At 40.1% G+C, this 21,129-nt stretch overlaps 1 protein-coding gene across 3 annotated transcripts in view; it reads right to left on the bottom strand.

Moving 5' to 3' along the window:
- Positions 1-210: 210 nt before the first annotated feature.
- Positions 211-21,129, bottom strand: part of arid4b (AT-rich interaction domain 4B) — a 154,971-nt gene continuing 134,052 nt past the window's right edge. For 2 of the 3 annotated variants that reach the window (XM_072251029.1, XM_072251028.1), the window contains 4 exons: positions 17,485-17,595; positions 7,155-7,382; positions 3,495-3,641; positions 211-2,294 (listed from right to left, as the gene is read on the bottom strand). In XM_072251029.1, coding sequence (XP_072107130.1) covers positions 2,158-2,294; positions 3,495-3,641; positions 7,155-7,382; positions 17,485-17,595 — 623 coding nt within the window. In that variant the 3' untranslated portion in view covers positions 211-2,157. The remainder of the gene's footprint in view (positions 2,295-3,494; positions 3,642-7,154; positions 7,383-17,484; positions 17,596-21,129) is intronic. The other variant, XM_072251030.1, reaches the window with a different exon arrangement.

Consider the following 21,129-nt stretch of genomic DNA (forward strand, 5'->3'; position numbering starts at 1 on the left):
TTAAATTTAGTCAATGTGTTTTTAGTAACTGAATTGTCAGTATGCTGTTTTGGACTGAATGGAGTAACACTGTAATCTCGTTCTCAGCAATGACAACAAAGCTCTAACTAACTTTGAAAAGTGTCCTGCACAGGCTTGTTCATGCAGCTCACATAAAGAACTGCATAAAGCGAACTGTCACGCACAGCCAATAAATTCAACACATAGTAAACTAAAAACTCCATTTTGGTGTGCTAGAAAGAAAACTTTCACAAACTATGGCATTTTATTTCAAATGGAAGCCTTTCAATTTGCTTACATTTTTTTTTACAATAAATTACATAATTTCCAACCTTTTTGGAATCTAATAAATATTATATAACTTTTAATAAGTTCTTTTTAAAGTACATTGAGCTGTCAAACAAAGGTCCTACAGTCATGTACATGGTCAAAATATTCTGAAACCATTGTCAAGAAAATTCTTTTAAGAGCACAAGCTACACAGACCAAACAAATAGGCTTTTCCTACAAAGATCCTGTGTTAATTCAGAGGGAAAGAAAAACCCAACATCTACAAACGTAAAACCATCTTGCAGGTCTTGCCAAAAAGACACACACCCCCTCACACTTTTTTGATACCTTTTTAAAAAAAGATAAAAAGCAACATGCTAATTTTGAATCAAGGTACACCAAAGTTATCATAAAAACAGTGAACAGTCTGTACAGAGACGTGCAGTGTTTTAACAGCACTGCTCTTTAAATACAACTCCAAGGGGGTAGGTGGGGGCAGGGTGGATGGTAGGTACGGGTGTTCTAAATATACAAAAGGCATTATAAAAAGTAAAGAATCACTGATAAGTACATGTGTCGGACAAAGACAAGACTTATTGTTACATACAACAAAATCCAGGCAGAGGGTAGTTTTTTTGTTTATTCCAGGGCACGGCTGTGAACTGTGTATCTCAATTTCAAATCCTTTGACGCTACCTCAATAATCTCAGCAGATCACACAGCGAACGGATAGGCAGCTTGCTACACAGCCCAGGCAGAGACGAAGACAGGTTGTGGTCTGCTTCGCCAATGGTAAAATAAACAGTAGAAACCAAGTATTTCATGTGTCCAGAGAAAAAAAATCCCCTTTACATTTACAAGGAAAAAAAAAACACAAAAATATAACTTGTCATCATTTCCCTAGAATAAATATATCTTTTAGGCTGGCAAGTACATTGTTCATTATACACAGTTCTTTTAAAGATTTTTTTTTTTTTTTACAGTTTTTGTTAGCTATTTTCTTTCATTTTTTGACGAAATGCTCTGTATCAAAATTAAAGAAAAAATATCAATGACTTTATATAAAAATGACAAAATAGGTTTCCTCTCCAACTGAACAGGTCAGGGAAAACTCACAGTAACCTTTCCCCTAGATCCGAACCTGTAAACACAAGGCAGTAATCAGGAAGGAATCTCATATGCATTTTGGTTGTACATTGAAGGCTGATGCCAAAAGCACTATGTTCCACCACTGTCTGCCCACTGTAATCTTTGATTTACCTGTGCTTGTGTTACACAAAATAATGCGAGCAATTTTCCATTTTTTAAAAACCTTTGACGGTAAAATTCATTTAAAGAACAGCAAGCCTGTGCAGTAGAAGTGAATCAAATCAATACCAGAGATCGTCATGTGGTCCAGCTTCAACGGGAGTGGAGGGTGTGGTGAGGGTGGGGGGGGGGGGCGAGGTCTCATGAACACTGCCAGAAATGGTTAAAAGTTGGCCCTTTAAAATGGCATGGCGTGCACAGAATCTTCGAACAAGGAACATACAGAGGCAAAAGTCCTTCTTGCAACCCCGCACCCACCCACACAAAAGAAATCATGGTACGGCCCATCCATCAACAGTTACAAGATTCCCAGGCAGATTGTAAATGGTTATTGCTCCAACAGAACATTCCATTGTACTTCTACGTCTTCACAAAAGTGCACTTAAGTGCTGTTAGTTTTGCTGAGAAGCAGTTTTTCTTGTGGCATACAGTGCTAGTTGAGTTGTTTTAATGTTTCGTAATTTTTTCTCTTTGTGCCTCTATCCAGCATCTCTTTTAAAAAAAATATTAATAATAAAAAATAAAATAAAAGTAGCCCGGGAGCTGTTTAAGTGCACTGTGCGTCGGGAGGTCCTTTCATCACCTACATTCTACCGACAGCCCATTCTGAGACGAGTTGGATACAGAGGGGTCGGCCAACGTTAACATGACGGCAGCTGTGAGAGAGCTGGACGAAGGTGAGGAAGAAGAGGATGCCGTTGTCACTGTTGCATTTGCTGTGGATTAGGGACAACAAAAGAAATTCTTAAACATTTTTTGGAGCTAATTTTCAGTTAGAGATACAGCATGTAACAGGCCCTTCTAACAAACCCATGCAGCCCAATTATACCCGTGTGACCAATTAACCTACTAACCCGAACATCTTTGGAATGTGGAATAAAACCCACATGACAACAGAGAACGTTTCTAACTCCTTGCAGACAGTGAACCCGTGTCACTGGCACTGTAACAACACTACTAAATACTACTCTACTGTTCTCTGCACTCTCCCAACTCTCGGTCACAGCTTATTGCAGTGGGCTTCAGCTGTGGACACAGAGATTCAGTTCACTTGCTGGTGGGAATCCCAATGTTTACATTCCCATTCCCTGCTTCCTCGCTCAAGGTACACATGAACAACAGGATCACAATTATAAACAATTATTTGGGGACTGAGTTCAAAAGCCTTGAAGTAATGTAGCTGTATAAAACCCTAGTTAGACCACACTCAGAATATTGTGTTCATTTCTGGTCACCTCATCATAGGAAACACGTGGAAGCTTTGGAGAAGGTGCAGAGGGTACTTACTAGGATGCTACCTGCTTTAGAGAAATGTCTATGAGGACAGGTAGAGCGAACTAGGGCTTTTCTCTTCGGAGGGGAGGAGGATGAGAGGTGATGTGTACAAGATAAGAGGTATAGATTAAGTAGGCAGGCAGAAACTTTTTCCCAAAGTGGAAATGGCTAATATAAGAGGGCCTTATTTCAAGGTGATTGGAGAAAAGTTTTGGGGTGGGGGGGGGAGGAGAGTGGGAACGTCAGAGATAAGTTCTTTACACAGAAATTGTGTGTGTGTGTTTGACCATGCCAGGGTGGTGGTAGAGGCAGATACATTATAGGCATTTAAGAAACTCTTAGATTTGCACATGGATGATAGAAAAATGGAGGGTTATGTGAGAGGAAAGGGTTAAATTGATCTTAAAGTTAAAAGGTCAGCAAAACATTATGGGAAGAAGGGCCTGTATTGTGCTGTAATGTCCTATGTTCTAAATAGACTAGCTGCTGTACAGCCTTCCCCTTTCATTTCTATGACTCCATTAGAAAAACATCACCGTTTGTACAGTATCTTAAATAAGGTAAAAATGTCCCAATGTGCTTTTAGGACTTGAAAATTTCTTTCCAGGGCGTGTGGAACAGTACAGCAAGGCTGGACTTACTATCACGCTCCTTCTTTTTCATGCGCTTTCTCCTTCTGTCGATGGAGGCGACCTCAGATTTTAGGGAGAGGTAATGTCGCCTGATCTCCTGTAGCTTCTCTTGAAGAAATGCAATGCGCTCCACACCACTCATATTTTCAACATCAGCTGAGGGCAGAATTTTAAAATAACAAACAACACATATTAGGATGGTAAGAACAAATTAGCAAGTAAAATTCATGAATACAAGACACACAAAATGCTGGAGGAACTCAGTAGATCAGGCAGCATCTATGGAAATTAACAAACAGTCAATACTTTGGGCCAAGACCCTTTATCAAGACTGGAAAGGGAGGGGGAAGATACCAGAATAAGAAGGTGGGGACACGGAAGTTCATTCTGGGAAGTATAATGTACCCCACCATGTTATGGGGGACAGGGGTTGAGCTCCTAGAAAATCACCTGCATCACAGTTTTCTGTAATGTGAACCTTATTTTCCCCCATGTTATAAGTGAGATGTGTTCCTACGTTTTTCCTCAAAAGTTATGTATCCCTTCCTGCTGAGAAATACACCTCATGGGAACACCTCCACAGGCAAGGGAATCCTGATTGTATTACAGACAGAAAGAGAAAGGCTGTTCCGGTTAACTAGAAACAGATGAGCACTGAGCACGTCTACAAGGAGGATTGCTACAAGAGAACAGTATCCATCATCAAGGGACCCACCATCCATCATCCAGGCGATCACTGCTGCCAGCAGGAAAGAGGGACAGGAGCCTTGGGCCCCACATCGCCAGGTTCAGGACTATTACACTTCAAACAGCAGGCTCCTCAACAAGTGCAGGTAACTTCACAATTCTGAACCGATCCCTGAACACAACCTATGGCTCCCTTTCAAGGACTCTACAACTCACATCTTCAGCATTTATCTATTTATTTATTTTTGTATTTGCACAGTTTGTCTTCGTAAGGTAAAACATTAACAATGCAGAATAAAGTGTAAAAGCTACCATAAAAGTGCAGTGCAGGTAAATGATAAAGTGCAGGATCATAAAACAAGAATGAAAAAAATTTCACTCTAAATTTTCGCTAGACAGGAAGATGATTAAAATTGGGAATTAAGGTGGTTGGTTAAGATGGATAGATAAGACACCAACTAAATATAAACTCCCTGCGCAGGTAAGCTTAGCAGCTGCAGAGATCAGCATCACGTTGTGTGGTGAGGTTGCCTCAAGCAGATACAAGTCTGTAAGAATTACACTCAGTGGCCACTTTATTAGGTACACCTGCTTGTTTATGCAAATATCTAATCAGCCAATCATGTGGAAGCAACTCAATGTATAAAAGCATATCAGTTTTGTTCAGACCAAACATCAGAATGGGGAAGAAACATGATCTAAGTGACTGTGCAATGACTATTGGTGCCAGACGAGGTGGTTTGAGTATATCAGAAACTGCTGATCTTCTGGGATTTTCATGCACAACATTCTTTAAAGTTTACAGAGAATGGTGGAAAAAACAGGAAACATTCCTTGGGCGACAGTTCTGTGAGCCAAACGCCTCGTTAATGAGAGAGGTCACTGGAGAATGGCTAGAATAGTTCAGGCTGACAGGAAGGTGACAGTAACTCAAATTAGATAACAACAAATTAGAACAGTAGTTTGCAGAAGAGCACCTCTAAACTAACAAAATGTCAAACCTTGAAGTGGTGGGGCAACAGCTGAAGACCATAGCTTGATCTCCTGTACCTAATGTGGCCACTGAGTGTATATGTGCGGTGCATTACAGTGGTATATCTGCCTGGATCTCTGAAACAGATCATTTCATGACATCAAATGTGGAGAGGTTAACAAAAGGGAAAGGAGTTTAAATTGTAAATCTACATAAAAGCATTTAGTTGTAAAATTATGGATTTCATAAACTGGTTAACACTGTAAAAACAAACCCACTGCAGGTAGAGGTACAAGGATATATACAGAAAGCATAAAAGAATGAATAAATGGGAGGGATTGTGGGCAGGAAGAAAGGGGCTCATTTTGTTGTGATCTATTTTGCTCTGCCAAGCATTGTGGGTAGGCTATGGTGGTGCCAGAATGTGTGTGTATCACTCATGGGCTGCCCCAAGTACATCATTAGTTTTATCTTATTTAGAGATACAGTGCGGTACAGGCTCTTCCGACCCAACGAGTTGCACCGCCCAGAAACACTCCTATTTAACACAGGACAAATTACAGTCACCAATTAACCTACCAACCAATACATCTTTGGACAGAGGGAGGAAATTGGAGAACCCAGAGGAAACCTACATGGTCGTGGGGAGAACGTACAAACTCCTTACAGACGATGCTGGAATTGAATACCGAACTCCGGAATGCACCATGCTGTTACAGCATCGCACTAACCACTACTGTGGCACCCAGTTGTGTTGGTCGTTAATGCAAATGACATATTTCACTGCACGTTTCAACGTACATGTGACAAATAAATCAGATTCTGATAACTTAGAACATATTTCTGTGAGAAACAACAGGAATATTTCATATGTAGCACTGCAGATTTGTAAAGGAATAATTACAAAGTTGTATAGGTCAATGTCATAAGGAGGATTCTGTTCTCTATTAATGTTCTTACCATTGCAGCCATTGTGCAGTTTCTACAGGGGATAGGTGTTGTCCCTGGGTACACTGCTGTGAGCAACAGGCCTCCAGTCTTTGATGGCTCTGGGCCTGTACTAACTGGAGTTAGGAAGACTGAGGAGAGGGGCATCTCATTGAAACCCATCCAATATTGAAAAGTCTAGATAGAGTGAACATGGAGAGGATGTTTTCTATAGTGGCAGAGTCCAGGACCAGAGGGGACAGCCTCAAATTACAATGACATCTTTTTAGAGATGAGAAAGAATTTCTTTAGCCAGCAAGTGGTGAATCTGTGGAATTCATTGCGACAGATGGCTGTAGAGACAAATCATTGGGTTCATTTAAAGCAGAGGTTGATAGCTTTTTGATCAGTAAAGGTGTCAAAGTTTACCGGGAGAAGGTCAGGAGAATGGGTTTGAGAGGAACAATAAATCAGCCATGATGGAATGGCACAGCAGACTAGATAGACCAAATGGCCTATCTTCTCCTATGTCTTATGGTCATTGGAGATCTATCTAACTATTCTCAGGAGGGAGGGAAGGTGTTGAAATGAGGTATAAAATTATTTTTCTTGTAATTTAACTTTCCAATACTAGCTTATATTTTAATATAATCACCTACAGACATGTAATTGTTCAGCGAATGTTGCAGAAATCACTGTACAGTTGCTTCTGAATTTCTCTAGAAACTTATTAGTTTCCAGTAGGAGGTATCACACTACTTAAATCTGGCTATTTTATAGATTAATTGTTATCACTGAAAATGTTATCTCTACTGTATCTGAGAGGATCACAAATGATTTTGTCTTTTTCTTTGCACTCTCAGCTCTCTCTCTTTGTTCGTTCTTCATTCTTTAATAATACAGCTGTAAGAAAAAGGTTTTGTGCCTCCTTCTTGACTTCCAAAGATTGAAAAGGTATTGGGATCCAACAAGTGGTTAAAAGCTCCATTTTCCTCATCTAAGACCCGCACCTAGTCTTTCTACCTTAGCATGGAAGAAAAATCAACTGAAGTTACTTCACAGCTAAAAAGAGACAAACTCACCCATCTGGATACTCCATTTGTAAGATCTTGAGCTCCTGCTGCTCTGTTCCTGTGCACTATTCTTTTCTCCATTCAGAGACGGTTTTCCAGGGCTCAGTACTTTGGTGGTAGATGTGCTAGCCGGCAGAGAATTGATTCCTGGTGCTACCACTGAAGAACTCTTCTTCACCTGTACAGATTTGGCAGTATTTTCACCCGCAGACATCTCCTCACTATCGCTACTGTTTGCTGTGAATATTAAGAAGAGAATGCATTTACTTGCTTTTGTGGCCCTGGGATCTCCCCAATCAACAAAATACTATTTCTGGAGCAAAATAAATCTTTAACATTAAAAAAATGTATGTAAAGTGGTCACAGTAAAGTCCTTTAAAGTGACTAGATAGATCACCAGATGATCCTTTTCTAAACCTAACTTAACATAAACACTTGGCAGGTATCAAAGTCAGTCTACTTGCACTTACCTGAATTGGCATTCTTCATAAACATCTGAGGATGCAATTTGGGTCTTACTTACAAATGGTTGTAAAAAAAGTTCTTTTAAGAGTGGAAAGTTTCCTCTGTATTCCTCTGCGAATATCTTCCTGGATCATTCTATCTATTTATGAATCATTTTTCACTTACCAATCAATCATCTATCTATTTAGAGATAAAGCAGGGTAAAAGGCTCCTCCAGCCCAACAAGCCTATGCAAAATGTCACAAAACATTAGAGGTAAACATAACTAGATCAGGGTCATTGGATTTGTCTGTTATTTTCATCGCAGCTTAGCAATTAATTGCTTGCTTGTATTTTTATAACTACTTATATATGCATAACTGTTAGTATGTTTCCTAGTGGCCACAGTGTGTATATACAGTTTTTCAGTATATCCACTCATTGTTAGATCTGTACAATTTTGGAGAGTTCTAGAAGCTTCTTTGATGCTAGATTACTTGAATTAGGGCTATCTGATTGGCTGACAGTTGAATTTGAATAGAATATTTCTTATCTATGGAGTATAAAGAGCTGACCACAAGTCACTGCCATCTTCTTTCTTTTTGCTTCTCTCTCACTTCTGCTACTAGCCTATGCTCCTATTACTGTCCGTTTTTAATTTTCTTTGTTCTATTCACACTTAATAAAACAATTTTGAAGTAACAAGTTTTGTGCCTCCTGACTTCCAAATGAAGCTTGTTTTAAAAACATCAGAATCCAATAGAGTGCAAGATGCAAGAAAAAAACTGCCCCCCCCCCCCATCATGGTTAGTTCACTGATAGCAGACAGTTCAGAATGTTTTCTTGTATACAGATTGACTAGAGGTGAAAGGGGACGGCCTCAAATCTGGACAGGATCAGTTGGTCATACAGTCACATAGTTAATAGATGGTACTGGACAGAAACTGCTCCTTAGTCCACCCAACTCATGCCTACAGTATTCCCATTCAGATAGTACACCACAATAGCTCACTTATTTAGGTGTCCAAGTGCCTCAAAAATGTAGAGATTGCATCTCTTCTGTCAGTAGGTTCCAGATATCAACCATTGTCAAATAGTAACTGACCTCTCAGAGCCCTTTAAACCTATGCCCTCTGTTTTTTGGTACTCTTACCACAAGCAAAAAGTTTTTGAATGAGCAAACACTGAGCAACAAACACAAGATATTCTGCAGATGTTGGCAATCTTGAGCAATATGCACACAAAATTCTGGAAAGACACAGCAAGTCAGGCAATGTTTATGGAGGGAAATAAACATTTTGGGTTTGGGCCAAAAGACCATAAGATACAGAAGCACAACTGGACCATCTGGCTCATCAAGTCTACTCCGCCATTCCATCACAGCTGATTTATTATCCCTCTCAATCCCATTCTCCTGTCTTCTCCCAATAACCCTTGATCCCTTGACTAATCAAGATCCTACCAACCTCTGCTTCAAATACACCCAATGACTTGGCCTCTACAGCCATCTGTGACAATGAATACCACAGATTCACCACACTCTAGCTAATGAAACTCCTCCTCATCTTTGTTCTAAATGGACATCCCTCCATCCTGAAGCTGTGCCCTCTGGTCCTCAACTCTCCCACTATAGAAAACATCCTCTCCACATGTACTCTGTCTAGGCCTTTCAATATTCAATAGGTTTCAATGAGATACCCCCATTCTTCTAAATTCCAGTGAGTACAGTCCCAGAACCATCAAACGCTCCTCATACATTAATCCTTTCATTCCCAGAATCACTCTTGTTAATCTCCGCTGGATCCTTTCCAATGCCAGCACATCTTTTGTAAGGGGCCCAAAGTTGCTCACAACACTCCAAGTGCAGTCTGACCAATGCCTTATAAAGCCTTAGCACTACATTGTTTTTTTTATATTCTAGTACTGTGTCTTGAATTTTCTCCCTGTTAGAAAACAGTCTATGTCTTTATTCCTTCTACCGAAGTATATGACCATACACTACCCTACACTATATTCCATCTGCCACTTCTTTGCCCATTCTCCCAATCTGTCTATGTCCTTCTGCCAACTTCCTGCTTCCTTAACACTACCTGCAACCTCCACCTATCTGCACATTGTCTGCAAAGTTTGCCACAAAGCCATCAACTCCATTATCCAAATCATTGACATAACGAGAAAAGAAGCAATCCCAACACTGACCCCTATGGAACACCAGTCACTGGTAGCCAACCAGAAAAGGCTTCCTTTATTCCCAGTTTTTGCCTCCTGCCAGAAGGTCAATCTTCCATCTATGCTAGTAACTTTCCTGTAGTGCCATCGGTTCTTAGTGTGTTAAGCAGCCTCATGTGTGGCATCTTTTCAAAGGTTTCCTGAAAATCCAAGTAAACAACGTCCACTGACTCTCTCCTTTATCTATCCTGCTTGTTATTTCCTCAAAGAATTCCAACAGACTTGTCAGGGAAGATTTCCCCTTCAGGAAACCATGCTAACTTTAGCCTACTTTATCATATGCCCCCAATTACCCCGAAACATGCAGAAGTACAGCATGTCAGCAAAAATCTTGGCAAACTTCTATAGATGTGTGGTGGAAAGTGTGCTGACTGGTTGCATTACCGCCTGGAATGGAAACACCAATATCCTTGAGCAGAAAATCCTACAAAAAGTAGTGGATTTGGCCCAGTACTGCACAGATAAAACCCTCCCAACCATTGAGCACATCTACATGAAATATTGCTGTAGAAAAGCAGCACCCATCATCAAAGATTCTCACTACCCAGGCCATGCTCTTTTATTGCTGCTGCCATCAGGTAGAAGGTGCAGGCACCTCAGGACTCGCACCACCATGTTCAAGAACCTCAACCATCAGGCTCTTGAACAAAAGGGGATAGCTACACTCATTTTAGGATCCGGTTACATTGTTATTTCATGTTCATTATTTATTGCTATTTACTTATATCTGCACTTGCACAGTTTGTTTACAGTTTATAGATCCTGATGTTTACAGTTTATAGTTACTATTCTATATGCCCGCAGAAAAAGAATCCCAGGGTTGTATGAGATGACATGTTATGTACCTTGATAATAAAATTTACTTTGAACCCCATCCTTAGTGATGGACTCCAATATCTTCCTAACCACCGAAATCAGGCTAACTAGACTATAATCTCCTTTCTTCTGCCTCCCTCTCTTCTTAAACAGTGGAGTGACATTTGCAATTTTCCAGTCCTCCAGAACTATTGCAGAATCTAGCAATTCTTGGAAGATCATTACTAATGCCTCCACAATCTCTTCAGCCATCTCTTTCAGAACCTTGGGGGCTAGTCCATCTGGTCCAGGTGATGTCTACTTTCAGACCCTTCAGCTTCCCAAACATCATCTCCTTAGTAATAGCAACTCCACTCACTTCTGACCCCTGACACTCTTGCAATTCTGGCATAATGCTATTGTCTTGCACAGTGAAGCTAATGACAGCTAATGAAGGGTCTCAGCTTTAAATGTTGTCTGTTTATTTCCCTCCATATATTTTGAGCCACATTTCTTTCCTCAGACAACATACCTCCATTAATATTCTACCAGAAACATCCCCTTCCCACCCACCCTGCAGCTTAACACATTTCTGCTGTCCTAGTTCTAAGGAAGGAACTCTGACCTGAGACGTCAGCTTTGTTTCTGTTCCCACTGATGTTGCCTAACCTATTGATTTCTGTCTTCAAGAAGGCAGAATCATTATGGACCTTTAGCAGAGGAGGTACAGGAGCCTGAAATCGCACTCAACGTTTTAGGAGCAGCTTCTTCCCCGCTATCACACTTCTGAATGGTCTAGCAATACTGCCTATAATTACCCCCCCTTGAACTATTTATTTATTGCAACTTAGTGATTTTTATGTATTGCACTGTCCTGCTGCACAAAACAATAAGTTCCACATGTCAGTGACAATAAACCTGTTTCCGATTCTATTTCACCTTTCCAGTAGAACTGCAGGATTAAAAAATATGATTAACACAGATGAGATGTTCAACCCATTTAAATAATAATCCACAAGTGAAGTGTGTCCACTTCTGAACGCTGCAGGAAAGATGTCAATGTGCTCGAAAGAGTGCGGTAGTGATATATCAGTATGGTTTCAGAACGAGAAATTGCAGTCACAAGGTTAGACTGAAAATGGGGCTGGTTCTTGGAATGAGGAATGTGGAAAGACTTAATAAAATTATTCAAGATCATGAGGAGTTTAGAAAAAAACTACCTCCCTTCAAGGGGTGACAAATTTGAAGTGATGGGCATGAGATAATGCAGTGAATCTGAAGAACAGTATTTTTAATGCAGAGACTAGTTACGTTGAAGTTGTATAAGACTCTGGTAATGGTATGTTATGTTGATATCTGGGAATACAGATCCTTAATTCCTTGAAAGTGGTGTCATGGGTAGAGAGGGCATATAGAGAGCTTTTGGCACATTGGCTTTCATAAATCACAGTACTGAGTACAGGAGTTAGAATGTTACACTACAGTTGTATAAGACATTGGTGAGGCCAAACTTGGAGTATTACATGCAGTTCTGGTCACCTATCTACAGGAAAGTTGTAAATACGATTGAAAGAGTACAGAGAAAATTTGCAAGGATGTTGCTGGGACTTGAGGACCCCAGTTATAGGGAGGAGTGGAATAGGTATGGACTTTATTCCCTGGAGTGCAGAGGAATGAGGGGAGATTTGATAGAAGTAAACAAAACATGAGGGTTATTGATAGGGCAAAGGCAAGCATGCTTTTCCCACGGAGGCTGAGTGGGACTACAACTAGAAGGTTAAAGGAGAAAGGTGGGATATTTAAGAGGAACCAGTGGGAAACTTCTTCACTCAGAGGGTGGTGAGAGTGTGGAATGAGCTGTCAGCAAGGGTGGTGGATGTGAGTCCAATTGCAACATTGGATAAATACATGGATGGGAGGGGTATGAAGCGGGTTGGGAATTAGGCAGAATAACAGGTCAGCATGGACTGGATGGCTCAAAGGGCCGGTTGCTGTGCTGCACTGGTCTATGACTATGAGTTGCAACTTGCTGCCTGAAAGGGACAACTAAAACTTTCGAAATAAAATTGTATGTTCCTTGAAGGTAAATAATTTGGTGGGCATGGCAAAGGGACAAAGGAATTGAATTGCTATACAGTGTGCAGACATCCAGTCAATATGCCAAACGGGTTCCTTCAATGACATTCTATGATTGAGGTTAACCAAATTGGATTGAACTTTACAATAATCCAAGATCCTGACGCAGAAATAAAGAGAAGGGAAAGAATTGAAAATAATGCAGTGAAACTGCAAGCTCTTAAGGAAAAAAGCATAAGAATGAAGTTAATTGATCAGATTTTTCAAAGAACTAGCATGGCTGCTGTGGGGAAAATTGCCACCATGTATGGTCCTATTAAATGGAGCACAAAGCTAGATTTGGAAATAGATGAAAAGATTCCCACTGCATCCTAATCTCTTGCCATTAAGCTTATAAGCACAAGTAGCAAAAAGATAAGATTCCCTTTCCATAGAAACTACCTAACATGCTGAGTTCCTACAGCATTTTAACCATATAACAATTACAGCACGGAAACAGGCCATCTCGGCCCTTCTAGTCCGTGCCCAACTCTTACTCTCACCTAGTCCCACCAACCTGCACATAGCCCATAACCCTCCATTCCTTTCCTGTCCTTATAACTGTCCAATTTAACTTTAAACGACAACATCAAACCTGCCTCAACCACTTCTGCTGGAAGCTCGTTCCACACAGCTACCACTCTCTGAGTAAAGAAGTTCCCCCTCATGTTACCCCTAAACTTTTGCCCTTTAACTCTCAACTCATGTCCTCTTGTTTGAATCTCCCCCACTCTCAATGGAAAAAGCCTATCCACGTCAACTCTATCTACCCCTCTCATAATTTTAAATACTTCTATCAAGTCCCCCTTCAACCTTCTACGTTCCAAAGAATAAAGACCCAACTTGTTCAACCTTTCTCTGTAACTTAGGAGATGAAACCCAGGTAACATTCTAGTAAATCTTCTCTGTACTCTCTCTATTTTGTTGACATCTTTCCTATAATTCGGTAACCAAAACTGTACACAATACTCCAAATTTGGCCTCACCAATGCCTTGTACAATTTCAACATTACATCCCAACTCCTATATTCAATGTTCTGATTTATAAAGGCCAGCATACCAAAAGCTTTCTTCACCACCCTATCCACATGAGATTCCACCTTCAGGGAACTATGCACCGTTATTCCTAGATCCCTCTGTTCTACTGCATTCTTCAATGCCCTACCATTTACCATGTATGTCCTATTTTGATTTGTTCTACCAAAATGTAGCACCTCACGTTTATCAGCATTAAACTCCATCTGCCATCTTTCAGCCCACTCTTCTAACCGACCTAAATCTCTCTGCAAGCTTTGAAAACCTACTTCATTATCCACAACTCCACCTACCTTAGTATCATCTGCATACTTACTCATCCAATTTGCCACCCCATCATCCAGATCATTAATGTATATGACAAATAACATTGGACCCAGTACAGATCCCTGAAGCACACCACTAGTCACCGGCCTCCAATCTGACAAAACAGTTATCCACCATCACTCTCTGGTGTCTCCCATCCAGCCACTGCTGAATCCATTTTACTACTTCAATATTAACACCTAACGGAACCTTCCATGTGGGACCTTGTCAAAGGCCTTACTGAAGTCCATATAGACAACATCCACCACTTTACCCTCGTCAACTTTCCTAGTAGCCTCTTCAAAAAATTCAATAAGATTTGTCAAACATGACCTTCCATGCACAAATCCATGTTGACTGTTCCTAATCAGACCCTGTCTATCCAGATAATTATATATTCCATCTCTAAGAATACTTTCCATCAATTTACCCACCACTGACGTCAAACTCACAGGCCGATAATTGCTAGGTTTACTCTTAGAACCCTTTTTAAACAATGGAACAACATGAGCAGTATGTCAATCCTCCGGCACCATCCCCATTTCTAATGACATTTGAAATATCTCTGTAAGAGCCCCTGCTACTTCCATACTAACTTCCCTCAATGTCCTAGGGAATATCCTGTCAGGACCTGGAGACTTATCCACTTTTATATTCCTTAAATGCTCCAGTACTTCCTCTTCTTTAATCATCATAGTTTCCATAACTTCCCTACCTGTTTCCCTTACCTTACACAATTCAGTATCCTTCTCCTTAGTGAATACTGAAGAAAAGAAATTGTTCAGAATTTCCCCCATCTCTTTTGGCTCCACACATAGCTATCCGCTCTGATTCTCTGAGGGACCAATTTTATCCCTCACTATCCTTTTGCTATTAATATAATGGTAGAAACCCTTGGGATTTATTTTCACCTTACTTGCCAAAGCAACCTCATATCTTCTTTTAGCTTTTTTAATTTCTTTCTTAAGATTCTTTTTACATTCTTTATATTCCTCGAGCACCTCATTTACTCCATGCTGCCTATATTTATTGTAGATATCTCTCTTTTTCCAAACCAAGTTTCCAATATTCCTTGAAAACCATGGCTCTCTCAAACTTTTAACCTTTCCTTTCAACCCAACAGGAACATAAAGATTCTGTACTCTCAAAATTTCACCTTTAAATGACCTCCATTTCTCTATTACATTCTTCCCATAAAACAAATTGCCTCAATCCACTCCTCCTAAATCTTTTTGCATCTTCTCAAAGTTAGCCCTTCTCCAATCAAAAATCTCAACCCTGGGTCTAGACCTATCCTCCATAATTATATTGAAACTAATAGCATTGTGATCACTGGACCCGAAGTGCTCCCCAACACAAACCTCATCACCTGACCTATGTCATTCCCTAACAGGAGATCCAACACTGCCCCTTCTCTAGTTGGTACCTCTATGTACTGCTGCAAAAAACTATCCTGCACACATTTTACAAACTCCACACCATCCAGCCCTTTTACAGTATGGGCTTCCCAGTCTATGTGCGGAAAATTAAAATCTCCCACAATCACAACCTTGTGCTTACTACAAATATCTGCTATCTCCTTACAAATTTACTCCTCCAATTCTCGCTCCCCATTTGGTGGTCTATAATACACTCCCAAAAGAGTTACTACACCTTTCCCATTTCTCAATTCCACTCAAATAGCCTCCCTGGACAAGCCCTCATTTTGTACACTTAAGTAGCAATAATATGAGCAGAGTCAGAAACAAGCTTACTGAAAGAAATTAAGGAAAGAATGCATTATTCCAGCAGATCTTCCTTTCTTTTGTTTTCCAGCCTACACTGCAGATAAGGTGAAAACAGGAACAATGTGTTTATACAGCAGCTTTCAAGGAGGATTATGTTCTGGTAAACTTCACAGAAGCACAGACAGAAGGTGGCAGCCAGCTACCAAAGAAATTATTTTTAATATTCATTCATAAAAAATGCAAATTTGTGGTATGGCTTGCATTTCTTTGCATCCTAAAAGAGAAGTGTGTTTGGCAAACCTACAGGAGATATTTTTTGAGGAAGTAACAAGAGAAATAAAAGAGAAAAATCAGTAGTCATGGTATAGTTGCATTTTCAGAAATCTGTTAAAAGCCCCGCATAAAAGATTCAGTAAAATTTTTTTAAAAGTTGGGTGTTACATATTGGCATGGATTGAAATTTGGTCGACAGACAGAGCAGAATTGGAATAGAAAGGTTTTTAAACAGAACATCCAGCACAGCACTGCCCTTCAGCACACAAAGTTGTGATGGCCTTTTTACCTACTCCAAGATCAATCTCTGCTTCCCTCTTGTGTAGCCCAACATTTTTCTTCATCCATCTGCCTATCTAAGGGTATCTTAAATGTATCTGCCTCTACCACCACCCCCGCGGTGCATTCCACGCACACATCACTCTTTATCTCTGACATCCCTCATACTTTCATTCAATAACCTTAAAACTGAGTCCTCTAGTATTTGCCATTTCCTCCCTAGGAAAATGTCTCCGGCTGTCCCATTCTATCTGTGCCTCTTATCACCTTATACAGCCCTGTTAAGTCACATCACATCCTCCTTTGCTCTAAAGAGAAAAGCCCCAGTTCACTCAACCTTTCTTCATAAGACATGCTCTCCAAAACAGGCAGCATTCTGGTAAATCTCCTCTGCACCTTTCCTAAAGCGTTCACATCCTTTTAATAATGAGATGACTAGAATTGAACACAATATTTCAAGTGTGCATATAGAACAGTATATTTCCTTAAGAAGAATTCTGCTAACACTGAAAATCTGAAATAAGATGGAGAATGGTGGAGAAAGGAACAGAATTAACATGCCAGGCTGATGAAGTGTCTTGAAATTCATCAACTGAAAACATTAACTCAATTTCTGTTCTGACAGATGCTCTCTGAATTGCTGAATACTTCTAGTATTGATAGAGTGGATGAGGAGAAGATGTTTCCTATAGTGGAGGAGGGCACACAGCCTCAGAATAGAAGGAGGTCTCTTTAGAACAGAGATGAGGAAATATTTCATTAGCCAGAGGGTGATGCATTTGTGGAATGCATCAACACAGGCAGCTGTGGAGGCCAAGTCATTGGATATATTTAAAGTGGAGGTTGATAGGTTCTTGATTAGTAAGGGTGTCCAAGGTTACAGGGAGAAAGCAGGACAATGGGGTTGGAAGAGAGAATAAATCAGACATGATGGAATGGCGGAGCAGTCTTGATGGGTCAAAAGACCCAGTTCTGCTCCTGTGTCTTATGGTCTTACTTGCTGTGTTTTTCAATAGATTTCCTCTTTTTGCTATGAGCATTCTTGGTCAAAGAAAAAGGCATAACATTATCACAAAAACCTACACAATCGACACAATATTTAACAAACATAAGCAAGCAGCATCACATTTCCTCACCAGCTCGATTTTTCTTTTTGTTGTTGATCCCTGATCGTTTGTGGCTGCGTTTTTGCTTCTTGGCTGAACTTCCTCCCTGAGCATCTTTTGGCCTTTTGTGACCAGAAGCAACTGGATTGAAATGAAGACAAGGGAAAATTTTATTCCATATCAGCAGTCAAAAACCAAACAAGGGTGAGCAAACTGACTCTGATTCTTAGTGTCCAAAATAAATCCCAGACTTTTTAATCTTCTCGACCTATCAATGTGGTCAAAAAAGGATTGGCAAATACAGTAATCATAAGCGCAAGCGATTCTGTAGATGCTGGAAACCCAGAGCAACACACACAAAATGCTGGAGGAACTCAGCAGGTCAGACAGCATCTAAGGAAAGGAATAAATAATCACTTTCTAGCTTGTACTCCTTCCCTTCCTCCACCTTCTTAGTCTGGCTTCTCCCCCCTTCCTTTCCTGTACTGATGAAGTGTCAACTGTTTATTCCTCTCCATAGATGCTGCCTTACCTGCCAAGTTCCTCCAGCATTGTGTGTGTGTGTGTGTGTGTTACTTTGGCAAATGAAATAGTTTACAATGAAAGGACAGCCTGCTGTGCTCTGATCTAATCATGTTATACTAATGGCCCATCTGTTTTCGTATGTCTTACACAAGCATGCTACATTCAGACATCAGAAGGCTTGACATTTTTCGGAAACGTGACACAGATTGGATTAGAATGAGGCTAGCTGTATCAGAGGCTGTACACAAGGGGGCACCTTTGTTAACTGCATAAACAACACAGTCAAGCCATTGAGCTCATCTGCTCTGCGTCAGTGTTTTTTGCTGATGGTAAGCTTCCTCCCACCTTAGACAGATTCCCTCTCCATTTATACCCCTGATCTTCGCAAAGGTACTCTTTGCACAAGGGGTACACTTGGCGAGATCCAGCAAGGAACCACAAAACAACTATGAGATTATCCAGAAAGCTGGAAGCAAGGATAATAGCTCATGAAAGGAAAAAAAAACACCTTGGAATTGCAGTAGACATTCTGAGTGAATAGAGAGACAAAGTTGCTGTGTGGATCCAATAATCTCTCATTATAAATAGCTGAAGTTGAGAGTTTTAAGAGCCTTTACGGAACTCAAGAAAAGGGCAACTGGGAAAGTGTAGACTGCAATGAATTGGCAGGAGCACAGGAATAATTGAACAACAGATAGATGCAAGCAAGACAAAACAGATGGACAATGGATGTCGGTTTTTTTGCTTTTTTTCTTTTTGTATTTGAACAATTTGTTGTCTTTTGCACATTGATTGGTGGTCTGTCTTTGTTTACATGCAATTTTTCATTGATTTTATTGTGGTTCTTTGTATTTATTATGAATGGCCAGAAGAAACTGAATCTCAGGGTAGGATATGGTGACATATATGTACTTTGATAACAAAATTTACTTTGAACTTTGAAAAAGAATTTGGCACAAAAATTGTAAATAGCTGCAACGGGATAGAAAAGAAGGAAACAAGCATAAAAGGGTGGAGAAATCTGCAGTGGCCAGGGATAGTAGATCAGAGAGGTAAGTGCTAAAAACAGCCCCCCCCACCCCCCCCATTCTGTGAGTTTAGTCACTCTCCCCTATCAAGGTCTTTATTGGAAAAGGGAGGTAATGAAGTTCTCATTTTAAAATCTCAAACTTTCACTGCTGTCTGCTTTTTCCCAAACTCAGGCAACCCAAGCTTGCTGCTTTGATCCACAATTCGACAGTGAGACAGAACTTGCTTTTATATAGCAGCTTATCATATCCTCACGATGTCCCAAAGTGCCTCACAACCAATGGGATTACTTTTGAAAGGTTGTCACTGTTGTAATGTGGGGAACACAGCACGGTTTCACACACTACAAACAAAATGAATGGTCAGATAAACTGCTTCAGTGATTGTGCTTGAGGCTTGAATACTGGGGGAGATTCTCCCCTGCTCTTTTCACAGGGCCAGGGTTCTTTGTAATCACCAGAGAGATGGTGTAACATCTCAGACAAAAGACAGTCCTTCTGACAGTGCAGCACTCCCTCAGCAATGGCATCTGGCAGTATCTCACTGGGACATCCTGAGGCCATGAGAGGTGCCACAAAAGTGAAAGTTTTTCTGGTATTTCTATTCTAATTATGAAATGTCGACTCCACATTTATCAAAATTAAAACACAGATCCTGTTGCAATAACAGTAACAACTACTCAGAACAGCAAAACTACGAGGTGAGAGATACCAAAGATCAACTTTATTTGCCATTTACATTTATATGCATTGGGAATTTGACGTGGTGTGTGGGTCAGGGTGCGACATGCAACAATAAAATTCAACAATTATAAAGAATAAACAATTATATAAAATATAAAGTTGGAGGTTAAAGTACAGATAGAGAATAAAATGGGATTAAATATATATATACTAGCATGTATTTACAGTGTAAACTGCATTATAATAAGTGGCTTAAAGTGTCTACAGGGCAGTAGAGTGACAGGGGTCATAGATAGAGGGCAGTGAGGGGAGCTAACTAGAATGGTTCATCAGATTAACTGCGACCATAGACTGCTGAAAGCAAGCTTGCCGAACAGCAATTGAACATCTGCTTTGAGTACAAGTTGATTGATAACTTATTGGGGATTTTAAGGTGGCATTACTTTCACTGCCGGTTCTATACAGAGTCGTTGTGCTATTATTATGAGTTGTACAGACTGCTAGTGGAATGGAAATGAATTCAAAGTAAGTACTTCAATGTATACTATGTCTTCACAGTCAATGATTTAAGTTTGCACTAAATAATTTGGCAAAAATACTGCAGTCACCGGAAATCTGAAATAGGACCAAAACTCAGAAACATTCAGTCAATCTGGGAGCACCCAGGGAAAGAGAAACAGAATTAACATTTCTGGTTAATGATCCTAATTCTGCTTCTTTCTCCACAGATGCTGCCTGATCTCAAAGTAAATATTATAATTTCAGCAATTTATCCCATTATTAAAATAATTAATAATAATTTTATTATTGATTTGCCATTTCTAGTCTAAAACTGACATCAACATATAAATTTCTACATGACCAGGCTCTAAAGTCAAAGTAACTTTATAATCAAAGTAAGTATATGTTACCACATACTACCTTGAGATTCATTTCCTTGCAGGCATTTCCAGGAAAATAAAAAATTACAATAGAATTCATGAAAAGCTATACATAAACATAGACTGACAAATAACCAAGGTGAAAAAGACAAATTGTGCAAATAAAATAAAAAAATTACTGAGCACGTGAGTTATAAAGTCCTTGAAAGTGAGTGTGTAGATTGCAGAATCAGTTCCCAGTAGTGGTAATTGAAGTTGTCCACACTGGTTCAGGAGCCTGATGGTTGCAGGGTATTAACTGTTCCTGACTTTGGTGGTGTGGGACTTAAAGCTCCTGTACTTCCTTCCCAGTTGTAGCAGCGAGAGGAGAGAATGGCCTGTATGGTGGGGGTCCTTGATGATGGATGCTACTTCTTTGTGTCAGTACTCCATGCAGATGAGTTCAATTATCAGTGATGGACTCGGCTGTAACAGAAGCAGGTCAAGTTGTGCTCTGTGAGGAATGTCTTTAAGGCACTGCAGGAAAGGGAACTGGTGATTCTGTTGGATGGTATCTT

The sequence above is a fragment of the Mobula birostris genome, chromosome 2 (assembly GCF_030028105.1).
Source record: "Mobula birostris isolate sMobBir1 chromosome 2, sMobBir1.hap1, whole genome shotgun sequence".
Lineage (NCBI taxonomy): Eukaryota > Metazoa > Chordata > Chondrichthyes > Myliobatiformes > Myliobatidae > Mobula > Mobula birostris.